This window comes from Elaeis guineensis, chromosome 5 (genome assembly GCF_000442705.2).
Source record: "Elaeis guineensis isolate ETL-2024a chromosome 5, EG11, whole genome shotgun sequence".
Taxonomy (NCBI): Eukaryota; Viridiplantae; Streptophyta; class Magnoliopsida; order Arecales; family Arecaceae; genus Elaeis; species Elaeis guineensis.
This window is the reverse complement of record NC_025997.2, coordinates 34,962,806-34,982,112: the sequence shown is the minus strand read 5'-3', so window position 1 is coordinate 34,982,112 and position 19,307 is coordinate 34,962,806. Positions and strand designations below refer to the sequence as shown.

The following is a 19,307-nucleotide window of genomic DNA, read 5'->3' as shown; positions in this document are numbered from 1 at the left end:
TATCAGATTTAACCATCTCATTGGTAGGATATCAAATACCAGCACACAACTTCCATTAGCAGAATATCAAAGTACAGCTATTTAACCGCCACATGATAGGATATCAAGGTACTAGTGCATAACTCTCATTAGCAGGGTTGGATACCTAATTACTCTGCTAGTCAAAATTCATCTCAAATCAATATGCTTTCCTTAAAAATATATTTCATATTTCAAATCGAATAATTGATAAAGTCATGCGATATTGAAATCAATCAGTATGATTTATATCAAATTCAATATATTTGATCATAAATATCTTAATATTTTTGAAAAATGATATATTTGATAATTGAAAATATATGCATGAGATTCATAAATCATGAATAATCTAATATAAAAAATATTTTATAATTTACTGATAAATCTAAAAAAGTGCAGCATTAATTATCTTGCGAGTGAAACTAATTAATTGATCAAATTAATTTTAAGAATCCCTCTCAAAACTCATCACCACTGCATCTTGTGTATCTTGCTGAGTAAGAGCATAGACTTTTTCTTGGGTCTGAGATTTTAAATTGCCATCTTTATTTTATTCATTTGTCGAAATAGACCAACTTTCTATTTGTGTGAGCATTCAACTATTTTATTGCCCTTTTGACCACAATCAAAACATGCACCAATATTCCAGAGGCAATTCCTTTTATTGTAAGCTTTATTATATTTGAAATACTTGATGCTATCAGTCGGTCCATAATTGTTACTTACTGATCTCTTATTTGAACTCTCAATATTTTTATTATTCTACCTTTAAGATTCATTTGACGTATTTCACTTCTTTTGACTTCTTTCTCTTTCTGCAAGTTCTTCATTTACTTCTCTTTCAATTATCAATGCTTCATTCACCACATCTGCACAAGTGGTTAATTCATATGGCGCCACTTACTTTCTAATTTCTATTCTCAATCCTATCTCAAATTGATACTCTCGGTCGTGCTCATCCTCGACCAACCTCAAAATAAACTTGACAAGCTCCGTAAATTTAACTTCATATTTTATAACTATCATTTTTTTTATTTTAAATAAATAAATTTTTATTTTTTTTGAAAACTATGCTCCGAGAAAACTACTAATCATAAAATATCCTTTGAAATCTTTCGTAGAGGAGTTGTCCCTTTCTTACTCATATTTGTATTGTAATATTTGCCATCAATTGAAAATTTTATCTTATAATAAATAAGCTCCATAATGAATCTTTGGACAGCAAATGCTTTCTCCCTCTCCAAAATTCAATTATCGCCTTCTAAAGATTCAATAATCTCTCCAAAAAATGATAAAAATAATTTTTTAAATTTTATAATATTATTTCATTGCTCCTGCTGCTATCCACGTCCTTGTGGTGGCAGTATCTGTTATTGTATCACGCAGGTTTTATCTCTTCCTCACACAAGCTCATATTTTTTATTCTCTTTGCTTCTCCTATGTTCCATACTTCAAATTGACTATAGAGTTATGGGAAGGAGTTAGAATAATGTTTTTAATTTGTTGATAGGCAGAATTGGTGGCCAATAACTAAGAAAACAGCCATGAAACAGAAGTATCAGATTTCTTTGCCAACTAAATGTTGTTGAAAGACAACGGTTATCATATGAGCTTTTGTTCTATATGGCCAACTGATTTTTGAATTCAATAATCATTATGCCAGATTCTGTTAATCCCGATATACATAGAAACACCACCATTTTACACAAATACTAATACAAGAAAATATACCTCAAGAATCATATACAGGATAGAACTACAAAATATTCCAGTCATTAGTTAGAACTTATCACTTGTAATGCTTATTCACACAGCAGCCCCACATGCCCTTTCTACCAGCGGGAAATATTGATGGATTTCGGTGTAACAAAACCAAAACTTTCAACATTATCACCAAAAAAAAATATTAAATGTAACCAATAATACACTTCATACCTCATCTGAGCATCAACTGACTCTGAAGACTCCAACATGTACATCACTATTTACTGTGCCAATGCCAACTATAGGCTAATAATCATTTCCTGATTCCAGATGACCATAGGCAAGCTTGTACAATGCCAAAGATTGCAATGCTCTCTGGAAGGCAAGCAACCCTCGCCTATAGAGCCTGAGGCCCAACCGTACTGCTAGGAATGCATGATTACTCGTGGATCTCCATGCAAATTATCCTTAGGACTACCCTAAGATAGGCTCGATGCTTTCGATCATGCTGGAGAATGAGCATGAAATGGCACTTCTTCCTGTACACCAGCCCCATAGTCACCAGGGTTAAATTCATATGATGATGGCTGATACTGGAAAGAGTTAGTGGTGAGTGTGCCGGCCGTGGAGTTGAAAGCAGGTTCAAGGTTCTCATTGACACTCTTCGTAGGCCTCTTCGGTCTTTTTAGCCTCTGTTGCATGCCCTGACCCTCGTATCCACTTGGGCTTGGTTCATCCATCTCCACAGGCAGATCTGCATGCTTGGCAGTTTTCAGAGAATTCTGTGGCTTTGGAGGAGTTTTCTTTTGAGAATCTGATTTCCTCTGAGCAAAAGTCACAAAAAGGATCATTAAGCCAAACATTCGCAGAAAGTTTAAAGCTTAGGATATGATCAATATTGTGTGTGCGAGAGCATTATTTTGTTCTGTTAGCATTCACAGTAAGAAAAAGTAGCTTTAATGGTAAGACAGAATTGAGCATGGTTAGTCCAAATCAGATTCAGGCACTGCTTCCTAAACAGCAGTTCGACGAAAGATCGACAGATGAAAAGCATGATCACCTTCCAGGTGCTGGAATCCCCACCAATGGAGATGTGATGGACCCATATATGAATGACAGAATCATCTCTAAAGAAATCTCACCAGTTTTCAATGTAATGATTTCAGAATTTAGAAACTTCAAGGACCATAATTACCCAATTACCCCTCACAGATCGCACTTGAAGATCAGAAAATATGAAAAATAAAAAGAAAAAACTTTACAAGTAATGTTAAAAGAAAATTACCTTTTTGTTAGTTGGATTCTCTGGTTCATATTCTGCGTCCTGTGTGAAGTCTTCCAAAGACACATCACCTTCTGCATCTACACGTATACCTTTTGTTACTCGTTTTTTCTTCTGCCTGTCCTTGGCCTGATAAAGGATAAGTAGCATCAGTCATTATGTAGTACTCAAACTATACATTTATGCATTAACAGGCATCTTGATGCATGGAATCATTAATATGAAACCCAACAGAGAGGAACTAATATGGACCTTCTCAACAAAGAAAATCAACACATGAACAAATACCCACCTGCAGGGGTATTTCTCTCAGTTTCTGCTCTAACTGCGCATCATCAAGAAGTAGAGAAACAACATCCTCAGGCTTCAAAATTTCACCCTGCACATGGCCGCCTGTCATGACCAGCTGTTGTACAGTATTCTTCTGGCTTGCTCTTTGCAAAATCTTTTCTTCAACTGTCTCCTTGCATATTAGTCTATAAACAGTAACCTAAACAAAAAATCAAGAAACCACATCAAATGCAGGCTTTTAATTACACTATTAAAATTGCATAAGCTAAAGAAACAAATTCCATATAGCAGAGTTTAGCTTTAAAGATGTTGTATGCCCTATATGCCTGAAGAATGACAAGCTGTTAGAGAAATCATCAAGCAATAATTTTCATATTTCAAGTTGCCCTTCATATCTCAAAAAAATTACCGTGAGATAAATTCAGAACAGGTGCACCATTAAAATTTGCATATGCAAAATATGCGAGCATAAGAGATACCTACATATTATAATAACAGAATCACCTTTACGAACTTATAAACTAAATGAACTCATTTAACATCTGTTCTCTATGTCATAGCCATCCAATTCAAAGGAAGGAGAGGAAATAATAAACACAGCACTACAAACGCATGAAGGCCAATCAGGACATGCTTACAATGTAAGGCTCTGACTTTTCAGTCCATAATTTTCTTTTCATGAAGACAGGTAAGCTAGAATGATTTTGAGCCTGTTTGGATGCCAGGAAACTTTCCTGTGCATGATCTCCAATGCGAACCAGAGTTGCTCAATAATGATGCTTAATTTAAGGAGGAATCACAGGAAGATGGGAAGTCTTCAAATGAATTAATCCCAAAATTTCTGGATAAAAGAAAACACTGAATAAAAGGTTCACTTGATGCTCAAATTTTCAGGATTCTGGAATTCATTGATTTTGCCCATACCATAGATCTCCCCATCTTATTGCTTTATTCCTTCAGACCTCTGCATCACTGCAGTTAATGTCCGACAGAGAACTTGCCATGTGTTACATCCCAGCAAAGCTAATTATAAGCACCAGATTTGTCGTCCAATATACCAGAATCTCGTATTGCTAATAACTCATTTTGAAGAAAAAAGCATTGGATGATGGAAATGAATGCATAACTAACATCATTTATAAACCAGAATAAAAAAAGAAATTTACCATGTAGAAGAAGATCGTGCTGGCCCATGACTCCAGCAAAGTGGCAATGCATCCTTTCACATGAAGGAAACTTGATTATCTAGTTGTTTCTACACAGTCCAAAGTTAAGAGCCATTCTGATCCACAACTATAACATTTCATCAATTGCCCCATATCTTTCATAGCCCGAAAACCCACATGCAACCTCTTTATGCTAAAGACCAAAAAACACTTGTGGCATACAGAAACCAGACCTCAGGTGCAGCCTCAGTTCTTCTATCATTTGTATCATACAAGTTTTGACTTGCCCGTCTCTTGCATTTACTTACATATGAAAGCTCTATACATAAGAATGATATACACAACATGTCAACTGAAAACAGTAATCAGACAAGGACAGCCTCTTTTTCGCATGTTTTCTATCACCACTTTGTAAGTTTAGCAATATTTATGTGATATATTTAAATTTATACATATATCCACATATCTTATATGAACATTAAATATCTGAAAAAATGTGGGAAAAATCCTGGGCTCAGGGGGTTTGCAGCACACAACGGTCATCTGAAATTCAAAAATAACTACATGATGTCTTGCACTTCCCTCTAGTTATTCTAAATTAGCAATTAATGTAAAGGATGGGACTCAAGTTTGTTTGAATGCTGTGTCAGGCGATGAAATAACCAAATTTTTAAATTGAAAATAAAAGATATGTGCATGCCAAACAACCAGTGCTCAAAACAGATGATGCACATATTATGAGATGAACCAGCAATTTTACACTAATATACTTAGACAGTGAATGGGCCAAAAACAAGACAGATTTGGCCCAAACCTGAGAGCAGCCTGGCCCAAAGCTAGCCCAAGGACGACTAGCCTAAACCTGTGGGTTTCTTATCAAACTGAGCCTCAATTACGCCCTATACCTAACTCACTAAAACTTGTAAGTCCAGACCCAGCTCATCGGGTTTCAAGGTTTCAGCCCCAGGGAAAGCTAAAGGGCATGAAATCAGAATCTGCATTCACTTTTACAGGCTGGGCCCTCTACCAATCAAACTGGCAGCGCCCATTGACAGCCCTAGACAAGCTGAGCATAAAAGAGCAAAGGCCTCCTGCATATAACAAAGGAAGATTTGCTGTATAACAAATCACATTCTTCACGATTTTGATAGATAGCCCATTTGATTAAAACCCATAATAAGACAAAAATCAAGAAATCCAATATTCATCAAAATCTAAATTGGAGGATATCAGTTTCACTGACCTCCTTTGTCTGCCCCAGCCGATGTGCCCTATCCATTGCCTGTAGATCTAATGTTGGATTCCAGTCACTTTCATAGAAGATTACAGTGTCAGCAGCTGTCAGATTGATTCCAAGTCCTCCAGCTCTAGTGCTCAGCAGGAATACAAAAATGTCATTCCTGAAGAAGGAAACCAAAACTTGAGCCAAAGTCTAATTCAGATTGTTCAATGGCTTCATCTAGTCTCTGTAAACACAAGCTCATCAGCGACTGTACACAAACATAAGTTGTGATAGTGAAAAAGTAAATGCCTACCGACGCTGGAAGTCTCTAACCATGTCACGGCGATCCATGATACCAGATGATCCATCAAGTCTAAAATATTTGTATTTTCTGTAATTCATATAATCCTGCAAAATGATTATATTAGGTGTTGAGATAGAGACCAGGAAGAAATGATAATTGTTAGCATTAGCTTGCAATTCATTTAATCAGGTAATAACGACAATATACATGTTACATGTGATATTGTAGAATCCCATCAAAATCTCCTACGATAATCATGAAACCATAATACATCGATAAACTTCTAAATGTAAGCCTAGATATCTGCTGTTAATCTGTTGGCTGATAACATCAACATAAAAATACATGCAAAAAGTCTAGTCTTCAAAACAAACATTTCCTTGACAGAATTCCATAAAGCAATTTAGATGACTGGGACATGCAGCTATCTTGCACTTATATTTCAATTATTTATTAGAGTTAACATTCAAGTCCATGAAAAACTAGAAGCATAGATAAAAATCAGGTGAAACATACTAGTTTACTTCAAGCTAACAAATTTGATACAGCTACTCATCATGTGATAGTGAGTTTACAACATGTAATCAACGTTCATTTTACAAAGTCATAATTTTGTTTCCCATGATTAGTAGAAAAGTGGCTAACCCACTCATAAAAGAAAAAGCTGTAAGAAGCTATAGGTTTGTCAAACCGAGTTACTATCCTTTGTTTCTTGTCAAACACTTGAAACAAACTTCTCACAAGCTATGACATAGATTGATGATGATGATGATGATGATGCAGGTGCCAAAACCGGAAATGAGTGCGGGTGCAAGGAAGCAGATATTCTAGAGACACTTTAAGGAAGTGTTTAGGAGGCAGGTGCAGGTTAGAGATAACAGGGGGATCGCAAAGTGGTTGCATTACCCTAGGCAGTAGATTCCAGCTACCAAGGAATTGACCATCCGCTAGCTGGTTTGAGAAAATGCTGGAATCCTACTGTATAGAAGCAAATGATTAAACTGACAGTCTGTTATGTCAAATGATTTTCCTAAATACCAATATTATTATATTTTGAGTTCCTCATTTTAATTTCACAGCCTTTCACAGCCAAGTTGTGGAACCACAACAGACATGCTGAATGTTCTCAACCAGATATTTTCACTTTAAAAATTTACAATCACATGAAGTTAGGTACTTTTGCAGGACAAAACTATTCCATGAAGGTACCAATGCCAGAATTCTCCATGTAAGAATAAAGGATAAAATATACCTCAAGAATATTCAACATTTTTGTCATTTGTGCAAACAAAAGCACGCGATGATTTTCGGCCCGAAGGCGTTTCAATAATATATCCAGTGTCTGAAGCTTTCCAGAATCCTGTATAAAAGAATTTACATAAGTAGTCAATAATAATACTCAGAATATAGGAATGATGCTAAATCACTACCACAATAATGGCTGGATATAACAATTCAGTAGAAGAATCAGAAAGGTAAGGCCATTGCCAAACATGAATACTTGAGTTCCATATGGATTTTAATTCTTGGACAATTTGAACATAATTTGGCCCTAATATGTCATTTTGATTTCTACGTTAGAAACAAAAGGGTAGCTCTTAAATACCGTGAGCATTTTAGCAGGATCGAAGCTTCGCATCGGTGGAGAGGAACCAAATATGCTGTATGGGAGCTCAAGAAGAGGCTGACCATGTGACTCTGAAGACATCTCTTCTATTAAATGATGAGGATCAATAGGCTTTCGGGGACCATTAAACTCAGAAGTACGAGCAAATCCAACAAACAGTTTTTTTGTCCAAGGATGGTGAAATTCCTCAACCATTTGGTAGGCAAAGCTCCTGTTAGAGCAGCGAGCATTAATCTGTGAAGTAGAAGAAAACAACTGTTAGTAGAGAAAGGAGGCAAATGCCATATACATGAATATAAGAAAAAACTGAGACAACAAAGTTTATGTTTAAAGACCCCAAAGAAACAGATGAGTAACAGACCAAGATGTAGATTCAATAAAGTGACCATCTTATTCTACAGAAAAAGGGAAATTTATGAGAGTTGGGTGTTTAAGAAACTGAAAGAAACAAATGAAACTTACAGGTGGAGCTCTGGCTCGTGGAATGAAAGTATATACTGCATGCAGAAGTCTGATATTGGATATGAATCTATCCTGATGAGAGGTGACTAATGCCTCATATGGGTCATCACCTGGACCGGTTGCAAGCCTTCTTCTCAGTAAGCTTGCCTCAGATTTTGTTGGCAGCAGCAACATCCGTGCGACAGCCCTTACTGTTTCTTTACCCAGGTGATTGTATTGAAGATCATCACCTTCTGGATACATGGATAGGTCCAACAAATCATCAATAAACTGTCTATCCCACCTCATTACAGAAAATACCAACCTTTCAAGTACAGAACAATTAGCTAAAAACGAAGCTTCTGCCACGGATAAATTTATCAAACGAGTAAATCCAAAAGCTCCAGTACTCATGCAAGACTCATTTGAGCATCCATATTTTGGCACTGTAGACTGATAAATGATATCTGGTGAAAATATATTAAAGAGTCTCCTGAAAGACCCATGCTGAATGTCATTCCCAAAAACTGAAGATGGCATTTCAGCATTTTGGATGATCTCTCGATGGACCAACTTAGGCACCTGAATATAAGAAAGAAAATTCAGTAATGGATATTAGAAAAGGGTAAAAGAAAAGGAAGTGTATAACAAAAAGCACAGAAGACAATAGATAAACGAAAGAAGATGATATCGAAAAGAACCTTATATGTTATAGGATTCCAATCTCCTGCATAGTGTATATCTTCCAGTTCCCCAAATGGAGGAGGAAGAAGAGAATTTGGGATATCCGCAAAGTAAAAATATGAACTTCCCTCATTACGCTCAAATAACTCCGGATGGTTGCACACCTATCATTAGATACCAAAAGGAACATTCCCTGTATCAACACAACGAACCACTAGAGACTAACAATCACCATATGGAAAGCCTTTTCCAATTACTGTTTTACAATGGTACTGATCATATCTTGCCTAATTTTGGATGCACTACAAGAAGTCAAAATCTCAACAGATAAACTAAAACCATACAAATTGCAAGAATTCAGAAAATGTGCGCATGAAATAAAAAAGATCACCTTTCGTAATTGAATAACTATGTTCATCAAATTAACCATCTTCTTCTCATTTAGATGACCACGACTACCATCAAACAGCTCAGCTAGGGATATCTTGTTCTTTATAGCTCGATAAAAAGCTTGCTGCCGGGAACTCAAATTACAGTGAACTGTGACTTCTGTCTTCCCAGTCATCTCTGTTATGACATCTTTCTTAACCCGACGCAACATAAAAGGCTTTAGAACTGCATGCTGTTTTAAAAAAGAAAAAAAGAGGGAAGAAGAAGAAGAAGAACATTATGTACTCTCCAAAATAAAGATAGGCTGACATCCTATCAAGCTTTAGCAATTAAAAATAAAGAGATTGATCGCAAGCTCAAGCCCCCACCCCAACTTATGAAAATGAAATGCAAGAAATGTACAAGAAAGTTTTCTAGACATGCCAAGAGCTCTAAAAATTGCGCTTAAAATTGATAAGATACAACAAATGGATCAATTTGAATCAGTGAATTCCATACCGGCCCGAACCAATCGGTATACCTCGTACTGAGCCGGACCGGCGGGGAACTGGGATGGTTCGTCCAAGAAGGATGGTACACCAGAGGAGGGAGAGGGAAAGAGAGGGAAAGAGAGGGAAAGAGGAGAAGAGAGAGAACGGAGGAGAGGGAAAGGGAACACGATGCTGCTGGAGACTGGCGGTGGGCCGCTGTGGCCGTCGGAGGGCCGTGAAAGCCTCCACAGCTCCATCTCGTCCGATAGGGCTTTTAAACAAGCAAGAAAGAGAGAGAGAGAGGGAACGACGTACCAGATGGAGGCACAGCCGACGGAGGGGCTACCAGAGTTTGCCGGATGGCCGCCATGGCCATCAAGTGGCGGAAACTGCACGGTTGGAGGGCGGCCATGGAACAGGGACGACTGCCCCGTTCCTTCATAGCATTTTTTTTAAAAGCCAATGAATAGTAAAGCTAGCAATGGGTTTGCCAGCTTCACTTTTTGAATTTTTTTTTTTTTTAAAAGCAAAAACAATCTTCATTGCCAGTTTCACTATTTTCTGGATTTTTTAAAAAAATCCATAAAACAAGGGCATCACCCTTATTTCACGTCCACGGTGCCGCAAGCATGGAGTATGCCATCTAGCGGCCACGACAGACAGCTGGAGGCCATCTGATGGCCTCTCCGATGTCTTTCCTTCCCTTCTTTTCTTTCTCCCCGCCCCCTCTCTAACTCTTTCTTTCTCTCTTTTCCTCCTCTCAGTTCGCTTTCTTTGCCTGTGTCGGTTCGCGCCAGTCCGGTCTGATACGGAACCGTACTGATCCGTACTGCCGGCTAGCCGGCACGGATTCCGGTATCAAATCCGCAAATCTTAATTTGAATTGTGTTTTGATTCCCAATCTTTCTCAAGTAACATTGTAGCTTGGTAGCTGGTAGTTCCTTTTTTTTTTTTGTAAATCTAATTGATTATTCAAATTGAATCCCAATAAGGAAAATTAGACACTTTTTTGCAAGCCCATCATGTCTCGTCATAAGTAATGAGTTTGAACTTGCTGATTGGTATTTAGGCTTGCAAAGTCCATTTTCCAGGTAGCTATGCTGACAAACTGATTCTAACTCAAACACAAGATTGTCAGTTTAAATTATAAATCTTATATCTCTTACTATATTGCTTACCAGTCTATTAAGCTGATGCTCATTCAGAGTGCCTCCATGTTCTGCATGGCTCTCAATTCTAACAGAAACAACAGGATATATAAGCATGAGATATATGAAATCAAAGTTCAAAGACTGAAAAGCAACAACTGCTAAAGAAATACCCTTTTGAAAACCATTCATTGAACTGCTCATGGCTGTCAAACAAAGTAGGCATAATGAAATGAAGAAGAGCCCACAGTTCAGCCATGTTATTTTGTATGGGCGTTCCAGTCAGCAGCAAGCGATTTCTACAGTTAAAGCTGAGTAATGTCTTCCACCGAATACTACAAGCAAAAATAAAAGAGAGAGATAAAAAAAAGGGGAAAATGTGTAAAAGAACGTTAAAGCCAGATTGCAGGTCAAGTGGAAAAGCAATGGCAAATTACCTGTTTGAACTCTTTATTGCCTGGGCTTCATCTAACACCATATACTGCCATTTCACACGCCGTAAGTACTTTTCATCAGTCACAAGCAACTGGTAGCTAGTAATTAGTATGTGAAACCCAGCCTCCCTAGAAAATAATAAAATAAGTCCTCATTGATCAGTACAATGAGAATATGGTGGAAGATCACCAAAGAAAATATCTGAATGTGATTGAAAAGAATCAGAGCTATGAACAGCTTACCTTCGATATAGTCGCTTAGGGTTGATATTTTTTCTAAGTACCATTCTTTCTTGAAGCCCACCCCAGTATGGAAGTGTTTTCAGATCAGGACAAAATCTACTAATTTCATCAGCCCAATTGTTCAAGACAGATGATGGTGCAACCACCAGAAAGGGACCCCATATATTCTTCTCCTGCTCAAGAGAATTATTTGCAGCAATTTGAAAAGCATGTAAGAAAAGCAACTTTAAACAACTAAAAAAAGAAAATATTTTAAAATTTGGCATAGTAATCAAATTGGTGACATTGCTTGGATGGTTAAGAATTATTAATCTAAAAATCACTTCAAGGACCAAAAAGCAGATTCCCCTACCTCAGCTAAATGAGCCAAGAATGCCATTGCTTGGATGGTCTTTCCAAGGCCCATTTCATCAGCGAGGATACCATTCAAACCCTGTAACGAAAGACAATAACATTAAAGTGTGAATAAGGGAGGGGGCAGGGAGGGCGAATCCCAACAGTGGCCTGTACAAACATCTGATAAAACCCATTATCATTCTAGAAGTTTTACATGGTTATTCCTCCAACAGTTACCTGCTCATAACAATTAACCAGCCACTGCAATCCCTTTAACTGATATTCTTTAAGAGTGCCTTTGAACAACTCTGGCGTCTGCACAGTCGATTTTACGGGCATGGTCGAGCTGAAAATATGATCAAGCATGACCAGTTGATTCAACTAATAAATAAGAGACACTATGTTTGCTACAAAAGCATCCAGGATTCTATTTTCTCTTTCTCCTTTTTGTCCTTGCTTTTCTTTCATGGGGCACTTTCATATGCTTGTTAACATGGTATTAGTGAGTATGAGTTTAACTTACGGGTTAAGTAGGTCTATGTCACTAGACCCTGCAATGGATGAATCATCTGCTGGAGCAATAGCTTCAGCAGCTTGACGCAGCTTCAAACATTCGTTATCAAATTCGTTTGTTATCTTCTTTTGCTGGGAGACAGCTTGTTGAGCTGTCCTCAAAGCTTCTCTTTTTAATTCAGCTTCCTCAGGATCTTCTTCCTCTTCTGGTTTGACATCTCCAAGGATTGGTGCCACTTCTGGAGCTTTAGATTCATCTTGTGCCAGAGATAAGATTTCGGCAGGTTGTGCAGTAGATTTATTCTGCATAAAATGACTATACAGTTCTGTTTGTGATAAGAGAAAGTTGAGCCTCTGCTGCTGTCTCTTTGCTTCACGGAGCTCTTCCTCACGCTTCAGTGCTTCAGCTGCATCCCTTTCTTCTTTCTTCCTCAGTTCCGCCTGCCAAGAGACAGAAAAACCATTTTGTTACATAAGCTCTCCTGAATATTAAGTTCATTGGAAGGCGATATCCTAGGAATGACAGAAACAAGTCAACCTCATTGGAATGACACATGCTCTATCCTAGGTTGACAGAAACAAGTCAACCTCATAGGAATGACACATGCTCTATCCCAGGAAGCTTGCTCATCAGATAGATTTTCCAGAGGTCTGAAATCAGCAAGAATATCTGCCAAATTTTCAGTCGATGATTTTCCAGTTTCCCCCACTATCCTGGGTTGTTTTTAATACTTCAGTCACCAGAAAATATGATAATGATAATATATTGGGTTCTTAAAATATACTCCTTTGGGTAAAAAAACTTCATCCGCAAGAATTTAATGCCAAGCAAAAGGACCTCAAAATTATTAGTTGAACGTACAAAATCAAAAAGGAGGAAAGATGAGCATTTGCTTGTTGCAAGGGTGAACAGAGAAACTTCACCAAAGAAGGTAGCCAAGTTATTAATGATGATAAAGAGAAATTAATAGATGATATTGTCATCATTCAAAGAAAGTAACATAAGACATGAAATTGAACCAATATGAAACAATAACAAGACAGCACCCTTAGATTTGCTAATATTATGAGTTCTAGTTTTAACAAAGCTGTTGTTGTTTTTGTTTACCGAAGGTCAGAATTATCTTAATACTGGACTGATGATCCCACACTATCAATGAGGTCAACACACAAACTTCTTTACACGACTCAGTACACCCATTTGATCGGATGGATGTGGACCTGAATCCCTTAGAAATTAAAAACAAATTCTAAAAATATTATTATTCTTGAGTTATCCATAGGCCTAAACCCTAATCAGATCATAGCCATCCATTAGCTATTATATCTAGAAACACCACCTAAATAATTCATTTTTCTTCAAAATTCGGGTTTGAACCAGAAATTCGAGCAAGCCATAGAATGACTCCTGGCATCTGCCATCAACTCAACTTTTTAACATTCCCCTAACCTGTCTTGCATTACTGGTCAGTTTGTATGTTACATAAACTGATATTCTAGTCATTTGCCTTAACAACCTAAACCTAATCCTGGCTATCCAAAAAAGTCACCTCTTGAGCATATTCTAAGCATAAGAACTCACAGACTTAGGGAGCACAGCACTCTGTATATAAATATATACAAAGAAAAATAGATGGAATTTATAATCACACTATCAACACAATTGCATTCTTATAATCAGCAGCAAATAGCTTGGAATGGTTAAACTTCAATTCTATAACCCAAGACATCTGCAAAATGACAAACTAAACCATAAAATAGGATATCAAAATTTTTTGTAGGTTGACCATCTTGGCATATGATTAATGTGTCAATTCTTCTACCTTATCAATTCCAAGACAAAAGGATAAATGCCACAATAATAAAAAAAACTCGGCCAATGTATTAACCTTGTACACTATAATGCTTGTTTCAACCATCCCAAAGACATGAACTAGATAGCTTATAGACATCAAACATCACCATGATCATTGCACACAAGAAAGATTTTGACTAAAAAGAGAGGTGTATCCTTTGACTACCATTATGTGATTCTGGAAAAAAAAATACAAAGAATAGTAAATTAGTTTTTTATATTATTGATTATATATATATATATATATATATATATATATATATCTACATACACATCTATAACTCAAGTCCTCATAAACACCACAATGGGATTGAAATCAAGTTTTAAATAATAAAAATGTTAACTTAGAAAAAAATATATATACCTGCTCCTTATCCACTCTTTTCCAGAATATTAGCATGTCCCTAGCAAGCTTTCTAGTACGGATTGCAGCACCTCTCATCAATTTGAGTGACCTGCTCACCTTCAATTTTACCTGGATATTGTATCATGAAACTTGTTAAAGCAAAAGATGATTAAAGATTCAAATAAATGTAAAATCTACTAAGAGAGCAGAGAATATCAAAAAGAAAAAAAAAACTCACCAACATGTAAAACTGCAAATTCAACAAAAAAATAAATGAGTACCTCTCTTTGGCAGGTCTCTGAAAAGCGCTTGGCATCAGCAAGCTGTTTCTTGTGAAAATTAGTAAATAACCTATGATACTTTGGAATGTCTCGTCTCGCAATATTAACCCAGACTTTCCCAATCTTCTCCAGCTCCTCTTTCTCAATTACTGAAGGATCTTTCTTCACTATTTGCTTCTTAGGCAAGCTGCGCTCAATAATCTGTACTCAAAGATAAAAAAGGAAATTAAAGAATGCTTGTTATAATACTAAAAAAGAACACCCTCTAATGCAAATTTTAATGATAAGAACTGACCTCATATGTGTCTCCCTTTTCCAAGACTTTAACATAATAAACCTGTAAGGTACCAGATTCAGATGTAATCGACCGTCGTATCCTCCCAGCTGCTCCTTCTGGAACTGAAAAGGGATCCAGGCCAACATCACATACTTGAAGAGTGAACTTCTGATTCAAATTTCCAGATGAAAGTGCTTTTAACCTGGCCTGAAGTGATTCATACTGTGGTTGAGGCTCAGCCAACCAACTTCGATTCCGAGCCTCAAACCTTCGATCTGTGGCAACCATAGTTGCCAGAGATCGTAAATCCAATGTACCCTTTAGGAAATGCTCCTCTACCCAAATGTCTGAAAAACTTGGCAGATTTAGGGTAGTCACAAGCTGATCATAAGTTGGAGGTATCCTATATGTGATACCCTCCCCGATATCTAAATAAGCCGAATCAAGAGATGAAGCAAACCTGCTTCCCCCACAATATTCCGAATCAAAATCTGCTTCATAATGCTCCAGTGACCTTTCAATCTCATGCAGTGCTACCTCTTCCTTAGCAGAAAGTATAGGCTCACTACTGAACTTCCCCACCTTTGCACTATGATTGCGTTTTGGACATTGCATTGCCATCCGAGCAGAAGCCAACCCTGATGAGGAATCCCGAAACCTCACTCTCCTATACTTTTGTATATGCTCACCAAGCATTGCACGGTACTGATCCTCAGTGATTCGCGATTCATACTGCTCATCATCCTCATCATTGCTATCAGCATCTTTCTGCATGGAAGAGTTCAAAGCAGCCTCAGTCTCAACTAAACGCCTCTTCCGCCTCCTACTCAAGCCTGAAGACCTAGTGATGATGGCTCCATTACAACAGTCCAGCATGGCGCCTTGACCTGATTATTAATTGACCAAACAACAATATCTACACATTACATATAATGACACTAAAGGGAAGCTAGCAAAATTCTAATAGCTAACAGTATAGTAAGACAGCATTAATTTATGAGAGAACATATAATTAAATCATAATCGAAACTAGAATTCAAAGTGCAGCTATAGGTTCCATTAAATAATGAATAACAGAATGATGAATGAAACAAACTGATAACAAAGATAAAGCCAATGGGCTACCTTCACTACTTCTGCTCTCATCCAGACTACTATAGCCGTAATTATCAAAATCATCTTCTGGCTGGGGAACTTGAAAGTTCATCAAAGACTACAAATGAAACCATGAAGAACAACAATATACATGATAAATTCTCTCAGAAAAAACAAAATATATACACACACACACACACACACACACAATAAATTAGCAGTAAAAGTTAATAAATAAGACCAAATTTAAGCCCATAAACCAGCTCCAATAACGAAAACAATCACGATAAACCCCACAAGCGCAAACGGAAAAGCAGTTAAAGCAACGGAATCTGCAGGAAGCCATATTATCCTCCTAATCGATCAACAAACAGAGATATAAAGATCGACAACAAGAAAAGAAATAACTGGATTTATGACAGAAAACACGACGACCAGCACACTGAAAAACAGATGCATAAAGAAACATGATAAGAAAACAAATAACTGGATTTATTTCCCAAAACACGACGACTGGCACACTGAAATTTATACTCAAGAAATTGCAAGAACCCTAACTTTCAATGAAACCCTACATTACCTACTTCGAGCAGATATCAAGAAAACCTCAAGCCGAACCCAGAAGCAGATCCCGAGCACTGCCTCCTGAATCCCGCAGCAAAAAGCTTCGATTTTTCCCAAAAAGATTGCATCTTTTTGAGCCCAAAAACACAGCGAAATCGCAGAAGCAAAGCAGAATCGGGGCGAAAAGCCGGAATAATTACCTCGAGATCGAAGAGTTTGGAGTAGGAGAGGCCGTTGCTTGGATTCTTGTGGTGGCGCCGCGGGTCCATGGGGGCGGGCGGCTAGGATTTCAGGCCGTCGTCGCCCGGGCGCGAAGGCGACGTGGGAGCCAAGTCCTAGGTCGGTCCAAGGGGGGCCGGGTATAAAGGGGGGAAGGAGCCGAAGGAGGGCGAGTTCGCACGTGCGTGAGGCACGTGAGTGGGGGGCAGAGAAGGGGAGAGAGGCAAAGGGAAGACTTCGCGGGGGAGAGGGGAGGGAGAGGTGTGAATGAGCATGGCGAGCGTGTGATGGTAAAGCGAGGAGAGAGACGGTAAGCAGGAAAGCGAGGGAGAGGACTAACGTGCGCTGGGATTGTTAGTAGTTCGGGAATCGTGCGGGAATTATGCGGTTTGTAGCTAGGGTTTGGAAATTGGGTTTCCAGCGGAAGGGATTCTCCGTCTCCCGGGCTACGGGAGAGAGAAGGGTCTGAAATTACATAAACACCCTTGGATCTGAGAACGTATATACGTTACTGCATGATTTGAAGTCTGCGCGAGTTGAAAGCCTCCGGTTGCCACGTGGGAGGAAATGAGGAAGAGAAAAATGGTACGAAAAGAACGAGTGCTCCTGTCATATTTTAGTAGAAACCTTACAAAGGATTGATTAACATGTTGTAAATATGACGCCCTTCTTATGCCTCTCATTTATGACTTTTTATTCTTTGAGATGAGGAGGGAAGATCCACCACAGAATATCAAGCCTTCCCCCAATCGTAGGGGGTCCGGAAGCCCAGGTAAAAGTTAAGATAGTTTAGGCTCGAGACTTGGCTTATGACCCGTTCTAAGATTTACCAACAGTTTGCGAAGGGCTAACTCTCTTGGTAAAAGATATAATGTTGTTTAACCAAGTGTAGCCATAAGATTCCCCACTAGCGATAGGGTGGGTAAAGTCAGAGAACCAAGCGGTCGCTTGGTAGTATTGCATGGCCACCTTCAGAAGAAGTACCAAGTCCTTAGAAACATTGTTTATTAAAGGTCTAGATATCCTTTACCAAAAAAAAAAAAAGTCTAGATATCCAACATAAATAGATAGAACAATGTGGGGAACCTCCAAAGGAGCTTACCTCCATCTCACTTTTTGATGAAGGAAATAGCTAGGCAATCCAAATTGGCTAGCTAGTTGCTCGATGAGGACAGAAGAAACCAACCCATCCAGTTCTTTCACTCCAATACTAACATATTCATCGGATCAACCATTGACATGCCAAATATAAATCTCTTTATTGTAATGCACGCATTAAATGTAGGCCTCAAGCATCTACTTATGTGGCAAAAAAAAGAGTTTCACCCCTGAGCAACACCAAGCTATTGATGAAAAGGTTGGCAAACTCCTCGAGGTTAGAATCATTTGTAAAATCAGTTATGCAAAATAGATGCTAACGTGGTGCTCATTAAAAAGGTTAATAGGCATTGGAGAGTCTACATTAACTTCACCAACCTTAATAAAGCCTGCTAGAATGATAGCTTTTCACTACTAAGAATCAACAAACTTGTTGATGCTACCTCAACCACCAACTCCTTAGTTTCATGAATGCAATTCTTGGGAAATAGTTAGATGAGAATATATCCTGAGGATGAAGAGAAAACTGCATTCATCATCTACAATAGGCTATATTTTTATCAGATGATGCTAGGCTACTCGAATTAAAAACCACCGGAGCCACATGCCAATGGTTGGTCAACAAATCTTCAAAAATTAGATTGGTTAGAATATGAACATATACATAGATGACATGCAAATAAAGAGCTAGAAGGTTAAATATTGTATCATCAATCTACACAGAACATTTCAAATCTTGAGGAAATGCTATATGAAGCTCAATCCAAGCAAGAGTGCATTTGAAGCCACATCAGAAAGTTCTTAAGTTTCATAGTGACCCAGTGAAGACTAGAAGCCAACCTAGAGAAGATCTTAGCGGTCTAGGTAATGATTGTTCTAAAGATAATGAAAAAGATCCAGTAGCTTGATGGTCAGGTGACTGTTTATAAGTGATTTATATTTAGGCCAATAGAAAGATATCTCCTCTTCTTCAAGGTCCTAAGGAATATCCAAAATTTTGAATGGACTGAGGAATGCCAATTGGCATTCGATCAGCTAAAGCTGTACATTGAGTCTCTATTACTTCTTACTAAACCTAAGGTGGGGGAGAATTTGTATCTTTACATGGTTGTCTCTCCTTAGACAATCAACTTGATTCTTATTAAGGAAGTGCGTGGAAATCAAAGACCTATCTACTAATATACAAGCTACTTTGGGATGTCGAGATAAGATACTCTAGGATGGAGAAAATGGCCTATGTCCCAATCATTTGTATTCAGAGACTATGACTATACTTTCGAGATCATAGCAAATGAT

General features: G+C 37.9%; 1 protein-coding gene across 6 annotated transcripts; it reads right to left on the bottom strand.

The window, feature by feature from the left end:
* Positions 1 to 1,737: 1,737 nt before the first annotated feature.
* LOC105045339 (chromatin-remodeling ATPase INO80) lies at positions 1,738 to 17,376 on the bottom strand. 6 transcript variants are annotated; one of them, XM_010923581.4, is made up of 22 exons: positions 16,895 to 17,374; positions 16,161 to 16,248; positions 15,054 to 15,922; positions 14,759 to 14,959; positions 14,496 to 14,606; positions 12,287 to 12,717; positions 12,001 to 12,109; positions 11,780 to 11,860; positions 11,428 to 11,600; positions 11,188 to 11,313; positions 10,924 to 11,085; positions 10,781 to 10,838; positions 9,134 to 9,364; positions 8,760 to 8,906; positions 8,080 to 8,640; positions 7,597 to 7,851; positions 7,243 to 7,350; positions 6,000 to 6,094; positions 5,708 to 5,864; positions 3,300 to 3,497; positions 3,011 to 3,136; positions 1,738 to 2,549 (listed from the first exon to the last, which is right to left on the bottom strand). In XM_010923581.4, the coding sequence occupies exons 1-22, from the start codon at positions 16,961 to 16,963 to the stop codon at positions 2,229 to 2,231; spliced, it is 4,677 nt and encodes a 1,558-aa protein (XP_010921883.1). In that variant the 5' UTR covers positions 16,964 to 17,374; the 3' UTR covers positions 1,738 to 2,228. The 6 variants fall into 6 exon arrangements, with proteins under 6 accessions (XP_010921883.1, XP_073113994.1, XP_073113991.1 ...); XM_073257893.1 differs by lacking the exons at positions 16,161 to 16,248; positions 16,895 to 17,374 and having other exon boundaries at positions 15,054 to 15,157; positions 15,238 to 15,398; XM_073257890.1 differs by lacking the exons at positions 1,738 to 2,549; positions 3,011 to 3,136 and adding an exon at positions 4,465 to 4,517 and having other exon boundaries at positions 3,339 to 3,497; positions 16,895 to 17,376.
* Positions 17,377 to 19,307: the final 1,931 nt, after the last annotated feature.

Excerpts from the sequence above, each read along its gene's own strand:
- LOC105045339 (XM_010923581.4), bottom strand. The coding sequence starts at position 16,963 with ATGGACCCGCGGCGCCACCACAAGAATCCAAGCAACGGCCTCTCCTAC. Across the intron at positions 11,086-11,187 it reads GCAATAAAGAGTTCAAACAG|TATTCGGTGGAAGACATTAC; the intron begins GTAATTTGCCAT and ends TTTTGCTTGTAG. Across the intron at positions 8,907-9,133 it reads TAGTTATTCAATTACGAAAG|GTGTGCAACCATCCGGAGTT; the intron begins GTGATCTTTTTT and ends ATCTAATGATAG.